General features: G+C 54.3%; 8 protein-coding genes across 8 annotated transcripts; 4 read left to right on the forward strand and 4 right to left on the reverse strand.

Moving 5' to 3' along the window:
* Positions 1-772: 772 nt before the first annotated feature.
* Positions 773-3608, reverse strand: BAUCODRAFT_95810 (uncharacterized protein). The gene is made up of 4 exons (XM_007681850.1): positions 3520-3608; positions 2141-3363; positions 1368-1496; positions 773-1312 (listed from the first exon to the last, which is right to left on the reverse strand). The coding sequence occupies exons 2-4, from the start codon at positions 3255-3257 to the stop codon at positions 1101-1103; spliced, it is 1458 nt and encodes a 485-aa protein (XP_007680040.1). The 5' UTR covers positions 3258-3363; positions 3520-3608; the 3' UTR covers positions 773-1100.
* Positions 3609-4564: 956 nt separating this feature from the next.
* Positions 4565-5485, forward strand: BAUCODRAFT_37555 (uncharacterized protein). The gene has a single exon (XM_007681592.1). It carries the CDS (start codon positions 4708-4710, stop codon positions 5041-5043), a length of 336 nt encoding a protein of 111 aa, XP_007679782.1. The 5' UTR covers positions 4565-4707; the 3' UTR covers positions 5044-5485.
* Positions 5486-6667: 1182 nt separating this feature from the next.
* BAUCODRAFT_37557 (uncharacterized protein) lies at positions 6668-10195 on the reverse strand. Its single transcript, XM_007681593.1, has one exon. The coding sequence runs from the start codon at positions 10147-10149 to the stop codon at positions 7006-7008; it is 3144 nt and encodes a 1047-aa protein (XP_007679783.1). The 5' UTR covers positions 10150-10195; the 3' UTR covers positions 6668-7005.
* Positions 10196-10549: 354 nt separating this feature from the next.
* Positions 10550-13496, reverse strand: BAUCODRAFT_151069 (uncharacterized protein; the record flags this gene model as incomplete). The annotated part of the gene is made up of 4 exons (XM_007681851.1): positions 10550-11518; positions 11574-11664; positions 11721-13290; positions 13343-13496. 4 exons carry the CDS (start codon positions 13494-13496, stop codon positions 10550-10552), a joined length of 2784 nt encoding a protein of 927 aa, XP_007680041.1.
* Positions 13497-13634: 138 nt separating this feature from the next.
* On the reverse strand, positions 13635-14331 carry BAUCODRAFT_257110 (uncharacterized protein). Its single transcript, XM_007681852.1, has one exon. It carries the CDS (start codon positions 14206-14208, stop codon positions 13774-13776), a length of 435 nt encoding a protein of 144 aa, XP_007680042.1. The 5' UTR covers positions 14209-14331; the 3' UTR covers positions 13635-13773.
* Positions 14332-15542: 1211 nt separating this feature from the next.
* BAUCODRAFT_43525 (glycoside hydrolase family 16 protein) lies at positions 15543-16930 on the forward strand (the record flags this gene model as incomplete). The annotated part of the gene is made up of 4 exons (XM_007681697.2): positions 15543-15734; positions 15788-16390; positions 16444-16580; positions 16639-16930. Coding segments are annotated over 4 exons (1224 nt in total), but the record flags the coding sequence as incomplete, so codon positions are not given.
* A 641-nt stretch (positions 16931-17571) lies between these two features.
* On the forward strand, positions 17572-17810 carry BAUCODRAFT_37561 (uncharacterized protein). The gene has a single exon (XM_007681594.1). It carries the CDS (start codon positions 17580-17582, stop codon positions 17775-17777), a length of 198 nt encoding a protein of 65 aa, XP_007679784.1. The 5' UTR covers positions 17572-17579; the 3' UTR covers positions 17778-17810.
* A 277-nt stretch (positions 17811-18087) lies between these two features.
* On the forward strand, positions 18088-22215 carry BAUCODRAFT_114446 (uncharacterized protein). The gene is made up of 6 exons (XM_007681853.1): positions 18088-18396; positions 18457-18801; positions 18865-19231; positions 19607-19813; positions 19877-21786; positions 21838-22215. The coding sequence occupies exons 1-6, from the start codon at positions 18119-18121 to the stop codon at positions 22151-22153; spliced, it is 3423 nt and encodes a 1140-aa protein (XP_007680043.1). The 5' UTR covers positions 18088-18118; the 3' UTR covers positions 22154-22215.
* Positions 22216-22328: the final 113 nt, after the last annotated feature.

Genomic DNA, 22328 nt, shown 5'->3' on the forward strand with positions numbered 1-22328 from the left:
GACCGTCATGCATCCCACACTGTTGCGCTCCCTCTTTGGTGGCATGTACGCGAGTTCATGAGCTCAAGATATTGGGACATAACAACGTCCGTACCGTCGTTCAATGTTCCGTGCATGAGACATTGCATGTAGCCGAGCCAGTCTGAAACTGGGACGACAGCATGCAAGACCGGTAGCGAGCCACTTGAGGAAGACGTGATACGCGGGCGATCCATCTTGCGCCCAACAAAGCGCCGTAGTCTGACCGTACGTCCGGTTAGGGTCCGCATATCCCCATGCTTGCGCACTGTTTATCCGTCTACGTGAGCCTGGTGGCTGCAAGTACGGGAAACCCCGGCAATACCACATAGTATACCCATGCCCCATGCAGCTATGCTTACGACACTTGGTACACTGTGATGTAACCTAAGACGGGCATCACTTCGTGAATGGTCATGACGCGTGAAGGGACCGAAAGACACACAAAATCCAGTGAGTCGGAGGGCTGAAGGTGGAGCCCAGACACCGATGGGTCACCACAACCGAAGATTCTGCGTTGAACTGAAGAGGAGCAGCAAAAGCAACATATCCCCACCTATTTCGAGCCGATCAGCCACTGATGTGCTCTCAGTTTTGGTGTCCATGACTCGTACCACGGTTTCGATCGTCCTGTAAGCTGTTGCCGGTGCGATCCGCTGAAAGGAGCTGCGAACTCCTGTTATGATCGACCTGCCGGATTTGCGTACAGTGGTGGAGGAAGCAATGATCTTCTAACAACAACTGGTAACATTCCGCGGAGATTGACACTTCTGAACTACTTCGGAAGCAAGAAACAAGAACGCGTTATGAATGCCTATGAGCGCTCAATTCCTGAGCGCTCCCACGTCTATCATGCCATTATTGGAAAGCAATCTATTGAAAAGCAATCTATACGTCGCCGCAACTGCCTTTCCTGCCAAGTTTTCCTGCCGTCGCAATGCCTCGCATGAGTAACTCCTCCTCGATATCATGTCCCACTGACAGCTGCCGAGTGTACCGTTAACGAACGCCATTATTTTTAAAACGCTCCGTGCCAGCTTTGGTCACTTGTGTTGGCTTCAGCTTTGTGGCTCGCCAGAGCCTCACCACCGACGGCTTCCACCGATTGGTGCCGTGTTGCTGCCAGTCCAGCCGCCACGACCACCACCACGGCCACCTCCGCGACCGCCACCGTACCCACGGCCTCCTCCTCCGCCACCGCCGCCGCCGTAGCGAGCCATCTCAGCGAGACGCGGATCGATCTCCTGCTTAGCCTGAGAAAGAACGCTCACTAGGTCACGAGCCTGCTTGGAGTCTGCCAATTCGAGTTAGCGAAGAGGCTGTTATGGAATGTGCCGCGCGCTACTTACTGTCAGTAGTGAACATGGTGATGGCAGTGCCCATGCGGCCGGCACGCCCTGTACGCCCAATACGGTGGACGTAGTCCTCCGAGTTGTTCGGGTAGTCGTAGTTGAACACATGCGTAATGTCCTTGACGTCTTTAGACGCACTCAAAGTTAGTAAAGACGTGCTATTGTAACGGGACAGGTGAGCATGAGAGGCTACAGCCATCCTTTGCCGGATGCGAGCAAGATCTGCTTGGTGCGCCATTCTGCGACACTCAGCGGGCGGCGTGGACATGTCCGCGATTGCAAACAGTCGGAGAACCAGCTCAGCGCTCAAGGCGCACACATTTACAAGCCAATGTCACGGGCCGTGGACGATTCTCCAGTCACGGATCCTTTGATGACGCGCGCAGCTCTCGCAAACTAACGCAACGTAATCTCTTGAAGACTCATAGTATCCGCTTCTCTGACGGTCAAAGACGAGTTGCAGAGAAACGGAGGGTGACAGTGAAGCACATCTAGACGCGCCCCACCGTTATGAAGTCTTCGAGGACCCTGTAAAGAACAGAGGAACATGAACAGCCCTAGACACGTGGTTATGTGTGCACGTCAAGCGTGCGGAGTGCAGCTCATGACAGACAGATCTGCTCTGACAAACGGAGACAAAGAGATGTGTAATAGGAATAACGGTGATATGGCGTGGTAGTGGGTGAAAGGGCGGAAGGAGAGAGCCAAATTAAGCAAGGGGGGGGAGGTGCGGAGTGTGTACGTGCAGGGGGGTTGTTCAGCAATCATACCGATGCCACGGGAAGCCACATCGGTGGCAACCATGATTGGGCTCTTGCCCGTCTTGAATTCATTGAGAACCCAGTCGCGCTCGTTCTGCTGCTTGTCGCCGTGAATCGAAAGCGCTGGCCATCCGTCTTGACGAAGGAAGCGAGTAATATCGTCAGCGACACGCTTTGTGCCGGTGAAGATGAGAATCTTGTTGTTCTTGTCCTCCATGATGCGCTCAAGGTGCTTCTGCATGCGCTCGCGCTTCTCGAAATCCGACACGATCTCAACGATTTGCGTGATGCGCATGTTAGCGTGCAGATCGTGCGAGCCGACATTGACTTGAATGAAGTTTGTTTGATAGTCTGAGGCCAGCTGGCGAACCTCCTTCGGCCAGGTAGCGGACCACATGCAGGTCTGACGATCAGGTCTGATCTGGCCGATAATTTTGCGGATCTGCGGCTCGAAACCCATGTCGAGCATGCGGTCCGCCTCATCAAGCACCAGGTAAGTTACACGACGGAGGTTGGTCTTGCCTGACTCGAGCATGTCGATCAAACGTCCAGGTGTGGCGATGCACACTTCAACGCCCCTAGCGAGGTCGCGGATCTGTCCACCTTTCGGAACACCGCCATAGACACAGGTGTTTCGTATCCTTGAGGACTTTCCGAATTTGCTGACTTCTTCCTGGATCTGAACGGCTAGCTCACGGGTAGGTGCTAGGATGAGGACAATCGGACCGTCACCCTGTGCAAGAAGTGGCTGAGCATTAATGTGGACGATGGCGGGTAAGCAGTAGGTGAGCGTCTTCCCAGACCCGGTCTCGGCAATACCGACGACATCACGACCGGAGAGAGCCATGGGCCAGCCTTGAGATTGGATCGCGGTGGGCTTTGAGAAACCTTGCGCCTTGACTTCGTTCATGACGTATCCCGGGAAGCCAGCCTCGTCGAAGGTCTCCACCGGCTTCGGCACGTCGCGACCTTGTACCGTAATTTGGTGTTCTCTGCGGAATGCATCGACCTCGGCTTGTGAGCGTGCAGCCACGGCAGGATCCTCTTTGTAGAACGACTTTTCAAACTTCGGCATAGCATTCAGATCCCAGGTTTGAGTCTTGAGTCCAGCACCAAGGCTGGACATCTTGTCGCCGCCACCGCCGTAGGAGTTGGAGCCCCCGTATCCGCCGCCGCCGCCGCCGCCGTAAGAACCGTTAGTGCCGTTTGAGTAGCCGTTTGAGTTCGAGTAGCTGCGAATGGGTGTTAGTGGATGCACAAGATGTCAATCTGACATGATGATAGGAATGACTGGACGCAAGAAAGCACAAGCGAGCCTACACCTTTGGGCTTACCCATTGGAATAGTCACCGCGCGAGCCATAATCGCGGCTGTCATGGCTGCCGTACCCGTTGCCGTTGGAGTATCCATTACTGTAACCGCCGCCGCCACCGCCGCTGCCGCCGCGAGAGCCATACCCTCCTCCGCCTCCGTAACTGCTGCCGCCGTAGCTCATCTTGGAATGAGTGATATCAGCTTAGCTGGTCAGTGTCGTGCAGCCGGGTATGTCGTGTCGCTATGTGAGCTTAAACGTCGTTGTAGAGAGTAAGCCAGGAGGATGAGCGACGTGTTGTGACAGGATGATGTAGAAGTAGAACGTGTTCAGAAAGGCAGGGCAGGCGCGGAAAAGGATCTGGTCAACTTTTTTGCGAACGCTAGGTCCGGAAGGGGAAAGCGCGGCCGTGCTCGATGTCAGGCTTGGCATTCACCCTGCTCTCTTACAGTACTGTCGGTTCAGTCACTATCTAGCTCTGTTCACGCGACAGACACTACCTGGTGGAGGACAAAATAATAGATTACTGCCTACCTCATCCCGAAAGGTGAAAAGAGTCACACTCAAGATCAATAGAGACCGAATTCAGGCCATGTACTGTGACGCTGACCTGCTGCATGAGCAAAATTCTGACCTCCCGCAACAGATGTTAGATGTGATGCAATAAGAGCTTTTGCGGCTCTGAAAGGGTCCCTCAGCATGCCTCCATATTTCCTTACTACTTTTATGCAATTTGCGTTGAACAGGTGTCATTTGGACAACGTCTTAATGGAACAAAGCCTTGTCAAGACGTGCAGCGGCAGTAACCACAAGATCTTATAGCAGTGTATCACAGACGACTCCATCCTTCGCTTCCCGCTTGCTGTGCCCGATCAGTCATCACACCCTTTGAGAAGAACCCAGTATCGCTTTGCACGAATACATCGCCGCTGCGACGTACGATACTTACGACAACTACTCCGAGTCTCTAGGTCATTGCAAGGCATGGCGACCTGATCTTGATTTGTGGTAGCAACGATCCTGCCAAGGCTGGTGTGTATACATGGTACTGTGTCGCGACCCTCGATACGGTCCCTCTGCGCTGACACAGTTCTACCCGTCAAGCTACTCATAAACGCGATCGTCCTTTGCAATGGCTCCTCCCTGTTTGGAGCAACACTGAGCCCACGCTGAACAGAAGTACGCGCTCTGGCTGCAGCCACCGCGCCTTTCGAGCTCTAGCTTCTGATGACTGCGGCAGGATCTTCGTTACCTAGCTCGTGCCATGCATCTTCAGTGCGATGTTGTGCCGTATGCATTGGTAGATGATCAGCTCGTGGCCTTCGCCATGCCCTCCTTGAAGCAGAGGCTTGCGGCAATGCGAATCATTGACATTACTTCAGTCCGCATGAACCTCAATTCTGCACTGATTGGTGTGCCACTTGAGCTTGAGCAGTCCCCGCCATCGCTCAGCGCACGTTCGCCGGCTCAGCGGTTGAGGTGGCTCGGAGCCTGCCACGTATTCAATACCAATGTCTTGGAGAAAGCGCACTACTTAATGACCATCCGTGTGCACATACTGGTTTGCAACTGTGGTGAGGAAACGCGGCATGCGGCGTGAGACGGTATATCCCGTTAAGCTAAGGTCATCTTTCGTGCATTAATGAACACTTACTTGCAGACTTTCGCGTCTAATACTGTCCCATCTTTTCGTTGTCAGCTCTGGCCGCTACCAAGAGACGAGGGATATTACCTGCGGCCGGCATTCTCACAACCTCGATAAGCATTGCAAATGAGTACGCGTCGCAAAGATTCAGGACGAGTGACGGCGCCAAAGGATGCTGTAGCCGATAGCGAGCCAGTGAAGGAACAACCAGCCTGTGATGAGGTTTAGTAAAGTGGGAGGAAGCCATGACTGGGAGGAAGCTGGCGAAGCTTTGGTCTTGGCCTGGAACAGCTTCCCAACACCATCTAGCGGCTGAAAGTGCATGTAGCGGGATCAGTAGCATGTCTTCCTCCCTTCTTACAATAATATTGAAATCCTCGCAAAAAGGATGAAGTACTCGAACCGTATAGCGTGGCGTTTCGCGGGCGAACTCGTACCTTCCCCCACTTAAGTCCGCAGTTTTCGTCGTCTTACATCGCAAATATCGCTGATGGACACAACAGACACCTCAGCACTTTTACTGCTGGACTTGCCCGAGAAGGCACTGGCTGGTATCGATCTGCTGTCGTTCACCACTACACCACGTTTCAAAGGCGTCAAGAATATACCACCAGGATTGCATTTCACGTTCGTCAGCTCAAGCATAGCTTTCTCCGAGCGACACGGCATATGGTTCAGTGTAGAACAATCTCACGCTCCTGGCCCACACTTGAATGTTGCGCGGTGGCGCCAAGATTCTGAATCTCTCCAGACTGTTACGGACCAAGCTGAACAGTTTCGGTGGCGCGCAAATCTTGGCCAGATATGGCGCGAAGGTCTGACGCCGTATCGACAGTCTACCGGCACGATTACCGATGACGACGCTCAGGAGGAGCTGGTGGACTGGCCGAAACTTACCTCACGCATCACGGACAGGCTGTTGGCAAGGATTACCCACGGTGACGACAATACCTGGTCGCTCAGTTCAGGAAGCTCGGCAAAACGTGACCTTGAGGCTATCCCTGGCCTGCATGCCGCTGACTTGAATCTTGAGGCGGAAAAGGAACTCACGTTTTTACCGATCGATCTCAAGCAGACATGGCGGGAAGGCGCTGTCGGGCGCGAACGTACAGACGCCGCCCAGGACCGATCATGGGCGCTGAACGACATCATCAAGGCAAACTGCGGAGACTTGCTTGACATTGTCGGCGAAATGCAGTTCTGCTTTCTCATGGTCCTCACCCTAAACAACTTTTCCTGCCTTGAACAGTGGAAGCGCATCCTAGGGTTACTCTTCACCTGTCGCTCCGCAGTGGCAGCAGACACCACCTCGCTGCTCTTCGTTGAAGCCATCAAAGCGTTGACGCTGCAACTGCAGCATTGCAAGGTCGCAGACACTGGTTTGATCGATCTTGCAGACGAAGGAGGATCGTTGCTTAAAAGTCTTTTGGTACGCTTCCGCAAAGGCCTACGAGGCCTGGCTGGAATCGAGACTCAGTACGTGGTGGATGAGCTCGACGACCTAGAAGACTACCTTCGCACGGAGCACGGCTGGCAACTGGGAGGCTCGTTTGCCAAGTTTGGCGTCCTCGACCTAGAAGACGGCGAACAGGTACAGGTGGAAACTACAGCCTTCGACGAAGATGACGAGACGGGCGAGTATGCACCGCAGATAGTTGAGCTCACTCCGGATCAAGCAGCATTACTTGGAGTTCATGACAGTGAGAACTTACGCGCAAGTTTGAGCCGAGCGTCGCTTCATGAGCTAAATGGTGAACTTTACTCCGAAGACGACGGTGGCAAACGAATGATCGCCGGCAGTAGTGCTCTGTCCCGCAACGAAGCACTCACTGAGACTGACGACGAGACAGATGAGGAAGAGGAATGCGCTGAAGATCTGGACGAGCTAGATGCCCGCTATTGAACACTGAACCACCACTAGACTCTTGCTGCTCGTAGGTACCCAACGACACCGTTGCAGTAAGTGCTAAGCTTAGCTACGCGCCTCTTCTCCTCATCAAGTGCATCCCGCCAGTGTTCTATGGCGACTGTGAGCTCGGGGACATTGCCTACAAGTTCGCCATGCAAGCGGAGAAAGACAGCCATCCATGCTTGGCCAAGCTCAAAGTCTCTCCTCTCCCGCATGAGCCAGGTCAGTGCCTGGATAAAGATTACCATCTCGTCACCCTCAACGCTTATCGAACGAAGCTCCATGTCGGCCGCAGCTGGGCTCAGGTTCTTTAGATGTTCAAGAAGCGGCCCGTGACTTTGTGTATCTGCAGCTTCCTGTAGGAGCCTCGCAAAGGTGCTTCTACCGCCCTCTTGGGTGAGCTTGAGCATTCTAGACCGCTCTTTCTGCAGTTCAACTGCAGTCACCGTCGTAGCTTGTGCATTCTGCTGTCCCACCGCGGCAACTTGGCCGTCCTGCAGTGAAGGCAGGAAGAAGGGCGCTTTCTCCGGCTTCTTGGGTGGCTCGACCGGCTTGTTGCGTACGCGAATGAGGTCAAGATGCATCAGATTCTGCCATCGCGACTTCGGCACCAGCGAAAGTGACAGGAGATCTGACGACAACTGGTCGACACTAGCCTCTGCATCCAGCATGTCAAGCAGTACATCCTCCGCTTCCTCATCCGCCTCATCCGTACTGGTAGCGACGAGGTCGCGGCCTCCTTCACCGCTTGCCGTCGGCGCTTGCGCATAGTCTGCGGCCAGGATGCTAACAAGCTCGTCTGCGGGGATGTGCCTGGTCGACACATGCATAAACAAAGCTTTGTTAGTCCATACGTCCATACCCACGCTGTCCGCTGTCGCAATGGCGAGGAATTCGCTCGTTGGCGAAAACGCCAGACTTGTACAAGCCGCCTTCAGCTTGAAAGCGTCGACCAAGTGACCAGTAGGCAGGTCCCACAGTACGATGAGCGGTCCTAATGAGGCAGCGAGCCAATTGCCGCTCGGCGAGAATGCAAAGTCGGAGATGGCGTAGGTGGAGGGTGTGAGCTCAGGCAGCAATGGACGTGTAGGCCAGAGCTCGCGAATCAGCCTTTGCGTTGCAATGTCTACAACGCGGACGCATCCATCAGTGCAAGCGAATGCAGCGAGGTTCGAAGGCCGGTGGAAGCGCATCGCTTTGATGGATGTGTAGGTCGACCAATCAAGCTCTCGCTGTAGGAGCCCAGTGGTAAAGTCCCAGATTTTCACTCGACCGTCCGTGCCCGCAGACACCACGGTCTTGTTGAGGCTGTCGATCTCCAAGCCAACGACTGCGGATGCATGCTTGCCTTGTCCACGATAGAAGATCTTCTTGCCGTCTTTGCTTCGTTCTTCCTCCAAGCCGTGCTTGAGCATATCGAGCTTCAATTGCTTTGCTTGCTGCGGAGAGAGTCGTGCCGGAAAGCGCTGGCGGTGCATGCCAGATTGCAGGTTGAACATGTCAATGCCACCCGACTTGGACCCAATGACAGCGAAGGTGCCACAAGGTGACACTCCTACAGAGGTCACAGGGCTCTCGTCAGACGTAGGGAATGCCCAGCGGCCTGCCCGTTTACGACCCCAAAACCATGTTCGGGCCTTGTTGTCATCCTCGTGTGCAGTTACTACGCTCTCCCAGCCGGTCATAGACGACACTTCAGCATCGACATTCTTGCCCTTGGCGTTTTGCCAGATGGGATGTCTCCCGGGTAATGCACCGATGCCGCCGTCTCTGTTCAAACTGCACGCCATGGCGGTGATAGGCGGACACTTCAGATCTTGTAAGCTATCTCGGTTGCTGCCTGACAGTAGGCCTTGTTTCTTGGCCTTAGACTGTACAGCGCCTTGGCTAATCTCCGTGCTTTGACCGTCCCGACGCAATGACCAAGCCCACAGACTGCGATCGCGACTGGCTGACATCAGCCACTTTCCGACATCGTCACTTCCATCTGATGCAGAAGGAAGGAACTCGAGCGTTGTGATAGGCGCACCGTGACCACAACGCTGGTGAAGGATGCGAGGAATTGGGGAGAATATGGTTTGGTCGAACACCCATGTCTTGAGGCTGTTGTCAAGTCCGCTACTCACAAGCGTATGCTGACCGGGCAAAAACTCGACCTTGCTGACACCACCTTGGGAGTCTGGGGTAGGATCTGCATGCGCTGAGCGTAGCACGCCCGCCTTCCGACCTCCCTCGTTCAGGTCCCAGAGCGTAACGTCACCGGACGATGTCGAGGCTGTGGCCATTACACCAGCCTTCTGCCCATCCTCGCCGGCACCTAAACCATCAGAGCGGAAGGAAATGGACGTAATGGGTGCGCCAGCCGGAGCATTGAGCTGAAGCACTGTTTGGTCGGCGTGCACATCCTGGATCAGCAGCGGTCCCTTCTCATATGCTATTGCCACGAGAGACAGCGCAGGAGTTGGTGCTAATGCCGTCACTGCACCGTAGGTTGTAGCGGGTGGTAGGATGGTATACACGAGCTTCCCACTAGAGACGTTCCAGATCTCAGCGATGCCATCTTCCTTGCCTACCACAATCTTGTTGAGGAAGGTAGGCAGGGCGGCAACGCATTTTGTGTATGAAACAGGTGATACGCCTTGCAACGTAGTGTATAGCTCGTATGTTGTAGCCTTCCAGACAAGCAATGTGGTCTCGCAGACGCCAATGATCCATCCACCGAAACAGCACAGCGCTGAAACTTGCTGCCGCCAGCCTCTCGGTACTTCCAATTCGGTCTCCCTCTTACCTCGCTTGAACACCCATACTCCGCTTGCATGTCCGCCTCCGTCGCACCAAGCGGCGAACAGCTTGTCCTTCCAGGCTATGCTTGCTGTGATCGGCCCCGGAGTCTGCGGCCTCGTGATAAAGACAAGGTTCAGTCCTCTCCGGAGATCGTACGTCTGTAGGCTACGGCCGACAGAAGTCGTGATCTGGAATGTTGTCTTGCCCAAGGGTACGGCGGTGAAAGGTACTGTGGTCGGAGAGACGAGGCCTATAGTTCGGTACGGCGCAAAGAGTCGCGATGTTCCAATTTTTCGCTGCGGTGCCGCATGTCCATTGCTGAGCTTCTGCCTCTTGTAGATATGTCCATCTGCGCCATCAGTGTCCATGTCACCGGCGCCACGCTCGACAGGTCAATGCGCTTGTCCACGATGCCCGAAACTTTTTGGGAGGAACTTCTGCTCGATGCTTTGCTCCTATCGATAACACCAGCGGCTCCCTTTCCGCTTGACTTTCAGTCTCACCCACTTTCATTAAGCATCTCACTTGATTTGGTGGACCATCACCATCATGGTAGCAACTCATAGACTCCTTGAATCAAATCTTACTTTTTAAGGTACTCTCAGACTCAAATGCCAGCATGGTATGAGTTCGGGAAGCGTAGACGAGGTATGTGAGATATGCGTTCGTTCCGAAAGCTAGCAACAAGTCTCCTGACCAACACCAAGCTCGTAACGCTGCAAAAAAACACATCATGTCCCTGTCATCCCAAGCACAACGCTGCAAAGCCTAAAACAGACCCAAGGCGAAAGGCAAAAGCGCATGACAACCGACCTGGTTCGCCAAGGGCACAATGGCCGCAAAGTCCGTGATCGACCAGCCTCTTGGTGCCGCGGTAGCCAAATATATCATCCCAGCACACAAAGGCAGCATGAAAGCGTACATCCACTTGAAATCCCTCACGATCCTGTCCAACCCAATGCGGAAGCCCGACGCCTCCAGCTCCTTTGCCGTGGTCGTCCACTCCATGTTAATGCTGAACGCGTGGCAGAGCAGTGCTTGCAGCAAATGGAAGGAGATGCCGCCGAAGAATAGCAAGAACATTGGCGTCCACTTGATTGTTTCCCACAGGCAGAGGAAGAAGGTCTTCTGACCCAGGCGATGCCGAAGCATGGCGTATGCGAGTGGTGAAAGCACGTTGAAAACGGCCGCCATACCAACGAAGATCTTCCAGGAAGTGATGTAGAACTGATCGATGTTGTCCGTGAACAGTCCCACAATCAAGTAGTTCGCCAGAGTCAGTGGTATGGCCGATGCGATGGCGTAGTAAGTGAAGATGTAAGCAATGATGGTCATCTTGCTTGTCGGCTTGATGTTGCTGCGCAAGAACTTCCAGAAGAGCGGCGTGATGGGTCCTCGCGTTGGCCAGTAGCGGAGCGGATGGAATACAAGCTCGTTGCAGCCGTATGCGTACTTCTCCCATCGCGCTAGCTCGTCGTAGACGGTAAGGGATACACCTTCCTTGAACCCGCCGTTGTGGTAGGTGGCAAGGCGCACAACAAAGCCAGCAATCTGTAAGCGAAGCGAGACATCGAAGTCTTCGGAGACGTGGGAGTCGGACCAGAACTTCGTCATGCCATCTTCTTCCCAGCTGACGGACTGAATGGCTTTCCATCGGATGAAGGTGTTGTGGCCGACGAAGGGAGCGCAGTCGCCGCTTCCGACGGCGAACTGGATGGACGTGTAGATGAGGTTTGTCTGGATGCCAATTGTCAGTGAGGGCTGAAGACAGAAGATCGCAAGATTGACTTACGAAGTAGGTGATGCCGTTCTCGAAAACATTGTTGACGACTTGCAGAATGCCGGAAGAATGTTGTAACAGCGCAACCTCAGGGCTCTCATGCCTGCATCACAAGTCAGTCGACTGCCAAGTAAGCCTCGAAAATGACAGTGAACTCACATCTCGAGTGCACCATAAAGCAGGCAGTCCTCCGGAACACGGGTGTCCGAGTCAATGATAAGGATGACCTCTCCCATGCGCACGTTGCCGGCAGCCCAGGTACGGCCACCATCTTTCTCAAGCTGTGCCTCGCGGGCCTGGTCGTAAAGCTCCTCTTCCTCCTGAATGGTTAGCTGATCTTGCGTGCATCCGCGCTTCTCGCACTCGGCTTCAATTCGAGCCAGCCAATCGTCTTCAACACGGCCCGCAAAATCAAGGCAGTAGTTCATGTTCGATGCCTTCTTGAATTTGCCCTTGCGGAGGAAGTGCTTGGGACCTTCTTGTGTGCAGTGTGGTGGACGGCTGCACCAGCCAATGTTGTGCAGCTCATAGTAGGCTTGTCGGGCCTCAGCCAGCTCTGGCTTCACAAGCTGCATACCATCGTCGTTGACGAAGATCGAAGCCGTACCGCCCCGCGCCTCGTAGAAGCGGACAGCGGCCATGCAAGACTCGATGGTAGGCATAATGACACCCTTCAAGCCTTCCTTGTAGACGGGCATCTGGATTGTAACGTGAGGGAGTTCGTAATCCTTGTACCTGTCTGGCTTGGGCGCTTTGGCAGAGTAAAACATGCTGTTCTCCTGGACTGCTGAGAGCGGGCCGAAGAGCTGGAAGAGAGATCCGGTGATGACGATCATGAAGAAGAGCGAGAAGCAAGCGAAGATCGGGACCGTGACCAGCAAGGCGAAACGCATGTAGCTGCCGTCGAGTCGGGCTTCGGTTAGAAGTTTCGCTATGCAAGCCATCTCCACGACCACTACCAGGACCATAGCTAGACCAATACACAGCGCGTGCACGAGGACAAGTGGTCGCTTTGGTGCTTCTTTGCCGTCTCTTTCTGGATCGTACGCCTTGTCGCCCATCTCTTCTCGAGCAATAGCGGTTCGAATTACATCGTACTTCTCATTCCATTCCGGTGTGCCTGTGGAGCTGGCACGAAAACCCGTTGGTGATGGGGTGAAACCAGGTATCGGTGTAGGGTATGGTTGCGGTGGCGGGGGTGACACGTTGAGGGACCGTTGACTGAAAGGACTCGCAACTCTGGGCGGACTGGCAACCACTGGCGCCTGGGAACCCCAAACTAGGCCAACCAACCATGTCTCGATATCGTTACCCTGGACCAGTATGGACTCGACCGTGCTTCCCCAGACAAGAACGAATTGCTCCTTCCTGCAAAGACAGATGAAGCCTTCACGTGGGACTTGGACTCGTCCCGAAGCTAGACTTTCCACAGAGTCGACCACTGGCAGGGTAACGCCGGAACGTGGATCGCCAACTTGCGTCTGTTCAGGCGTTGTCTGACGCAGGAGGGTGTGCGTAACTTCAGAAGACATGGTGAAAGCAATAGGCACGTCCAGACGGAGAACAGCCTCAAGGACCTGCTCGTTAAGCTGAGGAGGGTAAGTGAGGTATGCTCCGTCATCTCGTTGGATGACCACGCCGCGATCGACGTTGAGGCTGTGGACCTTGTTGCCGATATCATCCTCCATCGGCTCAAACCACTGATTGTTGGCAACTTGCTTATATAGATCTGTGGCATTATGAGCAGTCGGTAAACATCTCTGTGGTTCTCATTTACTCACACTTCGCCATGACTCCATGTTTGCCATTACGAGCATCGGATGAAAGAATGCTGGATGCTGGGCTGTGATGCTTGCTCAGCGTTGGCTTGGGGTAGTCGATACCCGCTTCCTGTTCGTAGGCAGACGGCACCCTAGCGTCGTAGTTGTTCGCCATAACGAATGAGCGACCACTTGATGCAATGGGTAGCAGTGAGCGAATGTTGTACTGAATGAATGAGTGTGGTGGCTATAGCGACGAGGTGGCATGGCAAGGCGGTCAGTATATAAACATGGCGCACCGTGGACCTTCAAATCAAGGCTTGGCTGTTGCTGGCGGTATTACCGCGGCTGGTCTACGTTTGCCAAAGTCAACCGAGTATGTCGTCCCGAAGGCGTAGAACGGCCGAAACAACGTTCGTCAGGACCTTCGGTGAATGCTTTACCTCGGTGCACTAGGCGAGATCGCTGTAAGCGTGGTTACTCTCCGCCGCAGCCATGGTGCCGGTCACATGCATGGCGTACGTCGCTTGGCCCTTACAGACTGTGATGACAAACTCGACAGCAAGCCGGACTTGGAGGCAGTGCCGTTTCACTGAGAGCCCACAACGGCGGGTGCAGTAGCTCGCTACAAGCGTCCTAGCACGGAAGCAGAAGCCTTTGGCGGTGTCGCTTCGGTAGTTGGGCAACGCACGTACAGCTCGGTGCACAGAGTCAGCCCTGTAATCGGAGGGGAGCCAAGAAAGACTGTACGACCCTTTGGCATGCAGAAGGCAGCTGCACGGTGCATGCATCCATGGAGCTTCTTCGCTGGAACTAGCACATACCAAATCGGTGTAGTGTCCGTTTGATGGGCTCCGAACCCGGTCGTGGTAATGCTTTGTGGCCATATGGCTTGGCGCAGTGGCTGAGTAGTACAGTGCTCAGCACCATACACCTGGTCATGCGGAAACCTACTGGACGCAGATGCACTGAAGTGCAACGGCTGCCGTTTTGGCGATTAGCTTTCTGCAGGGTCAACAGGCTCTCGTCTTACGCGTGCGCGGCACGAAGGTACTGTAGAGTAGAAGCTGGAAGGAAGCCTCTGCTCGGGAGAATTTACGGCCTTAGTTACACAGGTAAGGCCACGCAGCCACCATGAGAGCGCCTTTCGTCCAGGTGCATGGCTCCCAAGACTCCATTCAAAATATGCCGGGCATACTTTGGAACGAGGAGCTACCAAAGATCTTGCACGGGAACGGGCCCAGCAAGCTTCTTTCTGCACCGAATGGGCGGGACGATGAAAATCACGGAGACTGCTGGCGACCATGGGGTGAAGTCGCAGGACAAGGGCTATCATGGGATCCATGCTCACGGCTGGTTCCGTCTGCCTTCTATGATTCCACGTTTTCGCCGGACCGAGGCTTGACTATGATGCTAGCATCCCCGACGCACAGCCAATTACAGTGTATCCGTGCCTGAGTCAACGGGAAGCAAGGCGCGTATGTGAATTCTCCGTTGGTACTGCATCTGCGACATGTTCGAACTCAAGACCACACCGCCGAAAGGCTATACACGAGCTCTCGGCACTCGCTTGGAGTACGAAGGACTTTGCGGCATCGCTCTCCACCTCGGAAGTTATGCGGTAGCTTTGGAAGTTCTTCATGCCGCATGCGGTAACACCGTTTCTGCCAACGAATGTACGGTCCGAATAATCTGAATCAATGTCTTGAGGCGCGCGCACTTTCCGATAGCCAGTGGCATCATCTGAACGACCGAGCTGAGCACCATTAACCGAAGCGTCGGTGTCAACGAGCCCAGACTGCAATGGTCGCAGTAGGTTGCTTATGTCTTTCCTTCGGTATCGCAGCGGCCAGACAGGAGCCGCTGAGCGGTAAGCCAGCTCTGCACTCAATAAACGGCTTCAGAACGACGTAATATCATCGTCCGGATCCTTCTCTTTGTACTCCAATTCCCTCGTCTTGATTCCCTCAACATTCACTTTGATTTTTCCACCCCCTACAAAGTCATGGGTCTCTTCACAAAGAAAAATAAAAAGGCAGCGGGCACCACGCCGGCTACGGACGAGCCGCAGGCCGAGGGAGGCCCCGATGGAAATCCTCAAGTGACTGGCTTCACCCCGAACCCCTTCGCAACGCCACACGCATCCAGAGAAACATTGAGCGAGAAAGCAGAGCACGGCCGGTACTCCCCACAAGCGCAGACCCAATCATATGTGTCGAGACGACGGAAGTTCCAGAGCGCTCGTCTGAAGGCTGGAGAGTACGACGAAAAGCCATGGTTGCAAGGCAAAGAAGACCCGAACTACCGGCGCAAGAAGATAGAGCGAGGGATTTTCTGGGGTAGTATTGCGCTCGGGGTGGTTCTTGGGGCCGCCATCTGTGCATTCGAGTACATCAACGTGTCAACGGGCGAGGTGAGCTGTCAGATGCCGACCAATGATCCGTAGTGTTGCTGACGAGTGTCGAGTTCTGCCTGTTCCTCGAAGATGACTTCCATACCATCGATCCCGCGACATGGAGTTACGAGATACAGCGAGGAGGCTTCGGTTCTGGCTCCTTTGAGTGGACGACCACCGACGCTAAGAATGCATACACAGACGCGGAGGGCTTACACATCGTGCCAACTCTTACCACAGAAACGACGGATATCACGCCAGCACAGATCCTAGACGGCTACGTGCTTAATCTGACAACCGCCGGAACATGCACCAGTCAGGACTATACTATGTGCTCGATTCGTAGCAACTCTACTTCAGGCGACATTGTCAACCCTGTCCGAAGTGCTCGCTTGTCAACTCAGGGCAAGAAGACGTTGAAGTACGGACGCGTGGAGGTCACTGCCAAGATGCCGCAAGGAGACTGGCTATGGCCAGCCATTTGGATGATGCCTGAAGACAGTGTCTACGGCCCGTGGCCGCAGTCCGGCGAGATCGATATCGCAGAGAGCAAAGGCAATAGTCCGGTCAACTACACCGACGGCCGTGATTCTGTAGGCTCAACCCTGCATTGGGGCCCAACACCAGGAACTGATGCTTTCTGGAGGACATCCGGAAAGCATACCTTGAAGAGAGTATGTGTGAGCGGCTGTATGCACTTGCGTGTTATATACTGACCATATCTCAGACGGACTACTCCGAAGCCTTCCACGTCTATGGTCTGGAGTGGACCGAGAAGTACCTCTTCATGTATATTGACAGCAGGCTGCTTCAAGTCTTCTTCCTGAAGTTCAACTCCGCTTCGAGCATGTGGAACCGCGGCAAGTGAGTTAATCACCCTGATACCCCCCGTTCATACGGCTTGTACTGACGGCCTCTTCAGATTTGGCGAGACTATCGTCAATAAGTCTGCACTTGCCGACCCATGGACTTCATCTTCCGCACCCAACACTCCCTTCGATCAGTCATTCTTCCTCATATTGAACGTCGCAGTAGGTGGCACGAACGGCTACTTTGTAGACGGTGTTGGCAACAAGCCATGGGGAGACGCTGCATTGACGGCGCCTTTAGAGTTCTGGAAGGCTAAGGATGTTTGGCTACCGACTTGGGGAGAGGGTGACAAGCGAGGCATGACTGTACAGAGTGTGAAGATGTACAAAGAGGGCAAGTGTTAGGCTTACCGGCTTTTGGAAGACGTTCACGATGCGAATGGCGCTTGGCGCATGCGGGGTGTTCTTTATCATGTATACAATGGCTGAAGGACAAGGATCAATTGCCTCTTGTGCCTGTAGAACGATTTAACGATGGACTTGACTAAGCGATTTCGGAAAATATGTTGGCGCTTATGTTGGCGCTTTCCTCCACCATATCGCAGTCCCAGTTCGTACTGCAGCATTGGCTAGCAACTGGCCGGTGGCCCCCTTGCTTGTAGAGGTGTAATGGATGAGGTGCAATAAAGGTTGGCGCCATATGCATAAACCATATGCTGTCGACTGCATGAATGTCTTGTCCGCGATAGAGTCCGTACTACGGCAACACACCTCTGCATTCGAACAAGTGTCATGCAGAGGCACGCCAGCTGAACGCTGGTGAACGGCACCGTCAGTGTTAGATCTGTCTTAGGTGCCCCGTCGGTGCTGCATGGTCCGTTCCGAGAATCGTGCCGAAAGAGGCACGCAGTCATGAGTGGCACTTTGCGTTTACTAGCGTGCTCCACCGAACCATTCATCTGACTTCACACTAGAATCGCGTGCCGTGGAATTGTCTTCTAGAGGAGTCGCTAACTGACTCCGAGCAGCGTGTTCAGTGGAAGTGGCATTGACCATGAGACTGCGGAGCATGCAAACGAACAACGGTACCGTCACCTGGACCCTCATTCATGGCGCTGAGCACCGGAGTATGTCTCGCATCGGACTGTTCACCTTAGCTCGGCTCGTAACCTATCTGTTCGCTTCGAAGAAGCTCCGCAAGGAAACCAATCAAATGAGCAAATTTAACTGCTTCCCAATACCGTCCGTGTAACTGCTCTCGCCACGAAAGGGTGCCCGGACCAGTTCTGCCTCGTAGAGGCGTGACCGGCCTCGTCGGCATTTGCAGCAGACCACACCCACCTTTGAATCCTCAAGCGAGATACCCACACAGTCTGTCCGGTACACGTCGCATCGGCCGTATGCTGAGGGTCCGACTCAGCTCAAGGCTTGGGGACTCGCAGTCAACAACGGTTTGCCACATAACCCTTGTAGTTGGGATTGACACCTTGGCCTGAGTAAGTGTACAAAGATTGGTAACTACTGCTTCGGCATTCTAGTGCTACTCGACCTCCGTTTTCTATCTCATGTCATCGGAACAGTCGTCGAGCATCAATGGCGCACCTTGTCCTTCGATTTTACACCGTTGCTACAGTCCTTTTCTCACTACACAGCATTTTTTCTGCGAATGCCTTTTTAATCAAACGAACCCTGAGTCCTGCCTCAAATGCATCACTACCAGGCAATTGGACGTACGTTGGATGTTGGGACGATAATGTCAACGGCAATGGCAGAACCTTGGCTGGCTCGAGCTATGCGGATGCGACTAATATGAATGCATCAGCATGTGTTTCATTCTGTCAGGGTAGAGGATATGTCTATGCTGGCACCGAGTAAGCTTGTCGGGCTCCGGCTGTGCGCAATTACCAAGCTGATCATCTTTGTATCCGCAGATATACCGACGAGTGCTACTGTGGGGATGCACTCGTATCTACGGCGAGCCGACAATCAGACTCCAGCTGCTCCATGGGATGTGCATATAACGTATCGGAAGCGTGCGGCGGTGGCAATCTGCTCACCGTCTACTATGCGAATGAGCCCACTCCCCAAGGACCGTTTGTGAACCCTGGTCCTCCAGGCTGGACCTCCTTCGGATGCTGGACAGATGGTGGCATCCGAAGTTTGAGCCATTCCACGCAAGTCGAGGGCGGGAGCAGCAACATGACCGTTGATGCGTGTACGGCCGCCTGCGCTAGCGCAGGATACACTCTTGCTGGTGTTGAGTACGCGGATGAGTGGTAAGCGTTCGGGACCCACATGGATAGGATAAGGTGGTGTAAACTCGAGCTGACTGGGTGAAGCTACTGCGACGACTTCCTGTCAAGTTCTGCAAGCAACACCTCTTTGACGGACTGCAACATGCTATGCGCTGCCAATAGCTCTGAGTTCTGCGGGGCAGGCAACCGCTTGAACCTTTATGCCGCGGGAAGCGCCATTCCAGCTGTGAAGCCAGTGTCAAAGACGCCTCCTCCACCAGCAGGATGGGCTTCTCTGGGATGCTTCAATGACTCCGTCGGTGCAAGGACGCTATCGAATGCCCAGTACTTAGACTCCATGACCATCGAAGAGTGCACAAGTGCGTGCGCGAAAGCAGGGTACACCTTTGCTGGGACTGAGTACGGAGGAGAATGCTACTGCGATAATGCCATTCAGAATTACGCAGCGTTGGTCACCGACGGAAGGTGCAACATGGTGAGAGCCCCCCAATCCACAGTGGCTTATACAACTTGGTTTTTAACTAAAGTAGGTATGCAGCGGTGACCCGAACGAAATTTGCGGTGGCCCAAACGGCCTCAGCGCCTACCAGCTTACCGGATGGTACAGCGTTGGTTGTTGGAACGACACGGTCGGGAGTAGAACACTCAATAACCAGCAATATGGGATTACCAATGTAGACATCAAGTCTTGCACTGCTGCTTGCAGGAAGGCTGGGTATGTTCTTGCTGGGGTCGAATATGGCTCTGAATGTACGTGCACGTCACTTGCAATGGTTTCATGGCGTGGCGACTGACAAGCGCAGGCTACTGTGACAACACTCCTCAGAATTATGGTGGGCCTGCTGTAGACGGTGGAGCTGGCTGTAACATGGCATGTGCGGGTACCGTTAATGAGATGTGCGGCGGACCGGACAGACTTAACGTCTATCAGTACAACGCCTCTGCGCTTCCAGCGACGTCTACTAGCTCTTCAGCTACCGGCACAGCTACATCTGGCAGCGACAACGATAACAACGGTGGCAACGATAATGCCGTGGCTACTCAGACTCCAAACATTTCGGTCAATGCCTCCGCCATCGCCCCCTTCAAATACCAGGGCTGCTACACGGAGGGTAACGGCGGTCGCGCATTCTCGAATCAAATGCCGGACAACGATACTATGACGGTGGAGTCATGCATTCAGCAATGCTCAGACCTGGGCTACACAATTGCCGCAATGGAGTATTCACACCAGTGCTTCTGCGATAACTACATTCGCAACAGCCCGTCGAGAGCTCCGGAATCTTCCTGCAGCATGGCTTGCGCTGGCAACAAAGGTGAGATCTGTGGTGCTGGCAGCATCCTAAGCGTATACACAGTAGGGAACATGACCGCCTACATCAATCCGTCTACACAGAGCGGCAACCTCCCTGGACAGTGGACATACATGGGCTGCTTGTCGGACGCTGATGACAACCGCTCTCTGCCGTACGAGATCGTATGGGAGACCAACAATACCAACACTGCGTGCCTCGAGCAATGCGCACTTTTTGGCTACAATGCTGCTGGTACTGAGTATGGCCAGCAGTGCTATTGCGGAGATGTTCAGAATGTCATCGACGCTGGCGCGACCCTGCAACCGGAGAGTGAATGCAACATGGTGTGCAGTGGCAATCAAGACGGTAACGGCGGGCACATTTGCGGCGGTCCTTCAAGGTTGTCGTACTACACCTGGAATAGCACGATGTACGACTGGGACTTCGCTTCTGGAGTCGCAGCTGGTGCATACGAGTTCCTCATTGGTGGCCCAGTCATCCCTTTGGTCACGGCTCCAGCTCGTAATGGCAAGGTCACGTACCTTGAGAAATTTGGCACTTCGCCTGCCAACAACGGCACGGGAGCTTACGAGCTCGATCTGTCACTACTTGACGACTTCACCGCTGCATGGCGACCAATGCACGTCAAGAGCGACATCTTCTGCTCCGCATCACTGACCTTGCCGGACAAGGTCGGTCGGCAGATTAACATCGGAGGTTGGGCAAACGAAGCGACGTATGGCATCCGTCTGTACTGGCCAGATGGCAAGCCTGGTGTTGCGGGTGTTAATGATTGGCAAGAGAACGGTGCGGAGCTCTCGCTGCTCAATGGTCGGTGGTATCCCACTGCCATGACCATGGCGAACGGCAGCATCCTTGTCATGGGTGGCGAAGTTGGCTCGAACGGTGCCGCCGTGCCAACGCTGGAGGTGCTACCCAGTCCATCTGGCGAGGTCATTTATTGCGACTACCTCGACCGGACGGATAAGAACAATCTATACCCTTTCCTGGCCGTTCTACCCTCTGGTGGAATCTTCGTCGGCTACGACAACGAGGCTCGCATTCTGGATCCGGTGTCACTACAAACAAAGCAGGTCCTCCCAAACATGCCTGGAGCCGTCAACAACTTTCTAGGAGCCCGCACGTATCAGTTCTCCGGCGTAATGATGCTTATGCCGCAGTATGCGCCGTACAACGACTATCTGCGGGTAGTGATCTGCGGTGGCTCGGTGCCTGGACCGGAAATCGCACTCGACAATTGCGTGTCAATTGCGCCAGACCAGCCAAACGCCAACTGGACAATCGAGCGCATGCCATCGAAGCGCATAATGCCATGCATGACTGCTTTGCCAGACGGGACATACCTCATCCTCAACGGCGCGCAGCAAGGTCGTGCCGGGTTCGGTCTCGCCACAGAACCGAACTACAACGCTGTGCTGTATGACCCAAGTAAGCCGGTCAACTTCCGCATGACGGTAATGGCGAACACGACAGTAGCACGCCTCTACCATTCCGAAGCTGTGTTGCTCGATGATGGCCGCGTACTCGTCTCCGGCTCCGATCCGGAAGACGTGCGTGCATTCGCACCGCAAGAGTACCGTAATGAGGTCTTCATGCCGCCGTATCTTCTCTCCGGCGCACCCAGGCCGTCTTTCAACCTCTCGAATCTCGACTGGTCGTATGGCCAGTCAGTCACTTTCTCGATAACGCCGTCTGGTCAACGAAGCAGCAACAGCAGCTGGTCGATCGGCAACCTTACCAGTCGGGCTACAGTCGACACGTCCGGCTATCGTGTTAGCTTGCTTGGTGCCGTCTCTTCAACTCACGGCAATTCTATGGGTCAGCGAACATATTTCCCTACGACAAGGTGTTCGGGTACGATATGCACCGTCACCGCGCCGCCGAATGCAAATGTGTGTCCGCCAAGCTGGTTCCAGATGTTTCTGCTTGATGGCAACAATGTCCCGTCGAATGCGACGTGGGTGCGCATTGGCGGTGACCCTGCCGGGCTAGGCAACTGGCCGGACCTTCCTGACTTCGACGTACCTGGCATGGGCGCTGTTGAGGCTATACTGTGATTTTCGACCTTTGTTTCAGGGAGGTGTTAGTGACTCGTGCGTTCGCGGCGGTGCTAAAGGCGCAACAATTGTTTCGCCTATGATAGCATGATACCCTCGGAGCGCTGGCGGTGTCGTCCTTACAGTCTTACACGATGTTAGCGTTTGGTTTCTGGCGTTAGATATGGATATGGAA

This window comes from Baudoinia panamericana, assembly GCF_000338955.1.
Source record: "Baudoinia panamericana UAMH 10762 unplaced genomic scaffold BAUCOscaffold_12, whole genome shotgun sequence".
NCBI classification, from domain to species: domain Eukaryota; kingdom Fungi; phylum Ascomycota; class Dothideomycetes; order Mycosphaerellales; family Teratosphaeriaceae; genus Baudoinia; species Baudoinia panamericana.

What these genes read in the sequence shown, in the direction of transcription:
- BAUCODRAFT_37555 (XM_007681592.1), top strand. Translation starts at nt 4,708, where the DNA reads ATGCATCTTCAGTGCGATGTTGTGCCGTATGCATTGGTAGATGATCAG.
- BAUCODRAFT_37561 (XM_007681594.1), top strand. Translation starts at nt 17,580, where the DNA reads ATGAGACTGCGGAGCATGCAAACGAACAACGGTACCGTCACCTGGACC.
- BAUCODRAFT_257110 (XM_007681852.1), bottom strand. Translation starts at nt 14,208, where the DNA reads ATGGCCACAAAGCATTACCACGACCGGGTTCGGAGCCCATCAAACGGA.
- BAUCODRAFT_37557 (XM_007681593.1), bottom strand. Translation starts at nt 10,149, where the DNA reads ATGGACACTGATGGCGCAGATGGACATATCTACAAGAGGCAGAAGCTC.
- BAUCODRAFT_95810 (XM_007681850.1), bottom strand. Translation starts at nt 3,257, where the DNA reads ATGTCCAGCCTTGGTGCTGGACTCAAGACTCAAACCTGGGATCTGAAT. An exon ending in TGTGGCTTCCCGTGGCATCG is followed by an intron (nt 1,497 to 2,140) that starts GTATGATTGCTG and finishes GTGCGTCTAAAG; the next exon opens with ACGTCAAGGACATTACGCAT. An exon ending in CACCATGTTCACTACTGACA is followed by an intron (nt 1,313 to 1,367) that starts GTAAGTAGCGCG and finishes TCGAATTGGCAG; the next exon opens with ACTCCAAGCAGGCTCGTGAC.
- BAUCODRAFT_114446 (XM_007681853.1), top strand. Translation starts at nt 18,119, where the DNA reads ATGGCGCACCTTGTCCTTCGATTTTACACCGTTGCTACAGTCCTTTTC. An exon ending in TATGTCTATGCTGGCACCGA is followed by an intron (nt 18,397 to 18,456) that starts GTAAGCTTGTCG and finishes TTGTATCCGCAG; the next exon opens with ATATACCGACGAGTGCTACT. An exon ending in GTTGAGTACGCGGATGAGTG is followed by an intron (nt 18,802 to 18,864) that starts GTAAGCGTTCGG and finishes GACTGGGTGAAG; the next exon opens with CTACTGCGACGACTTCCTGT.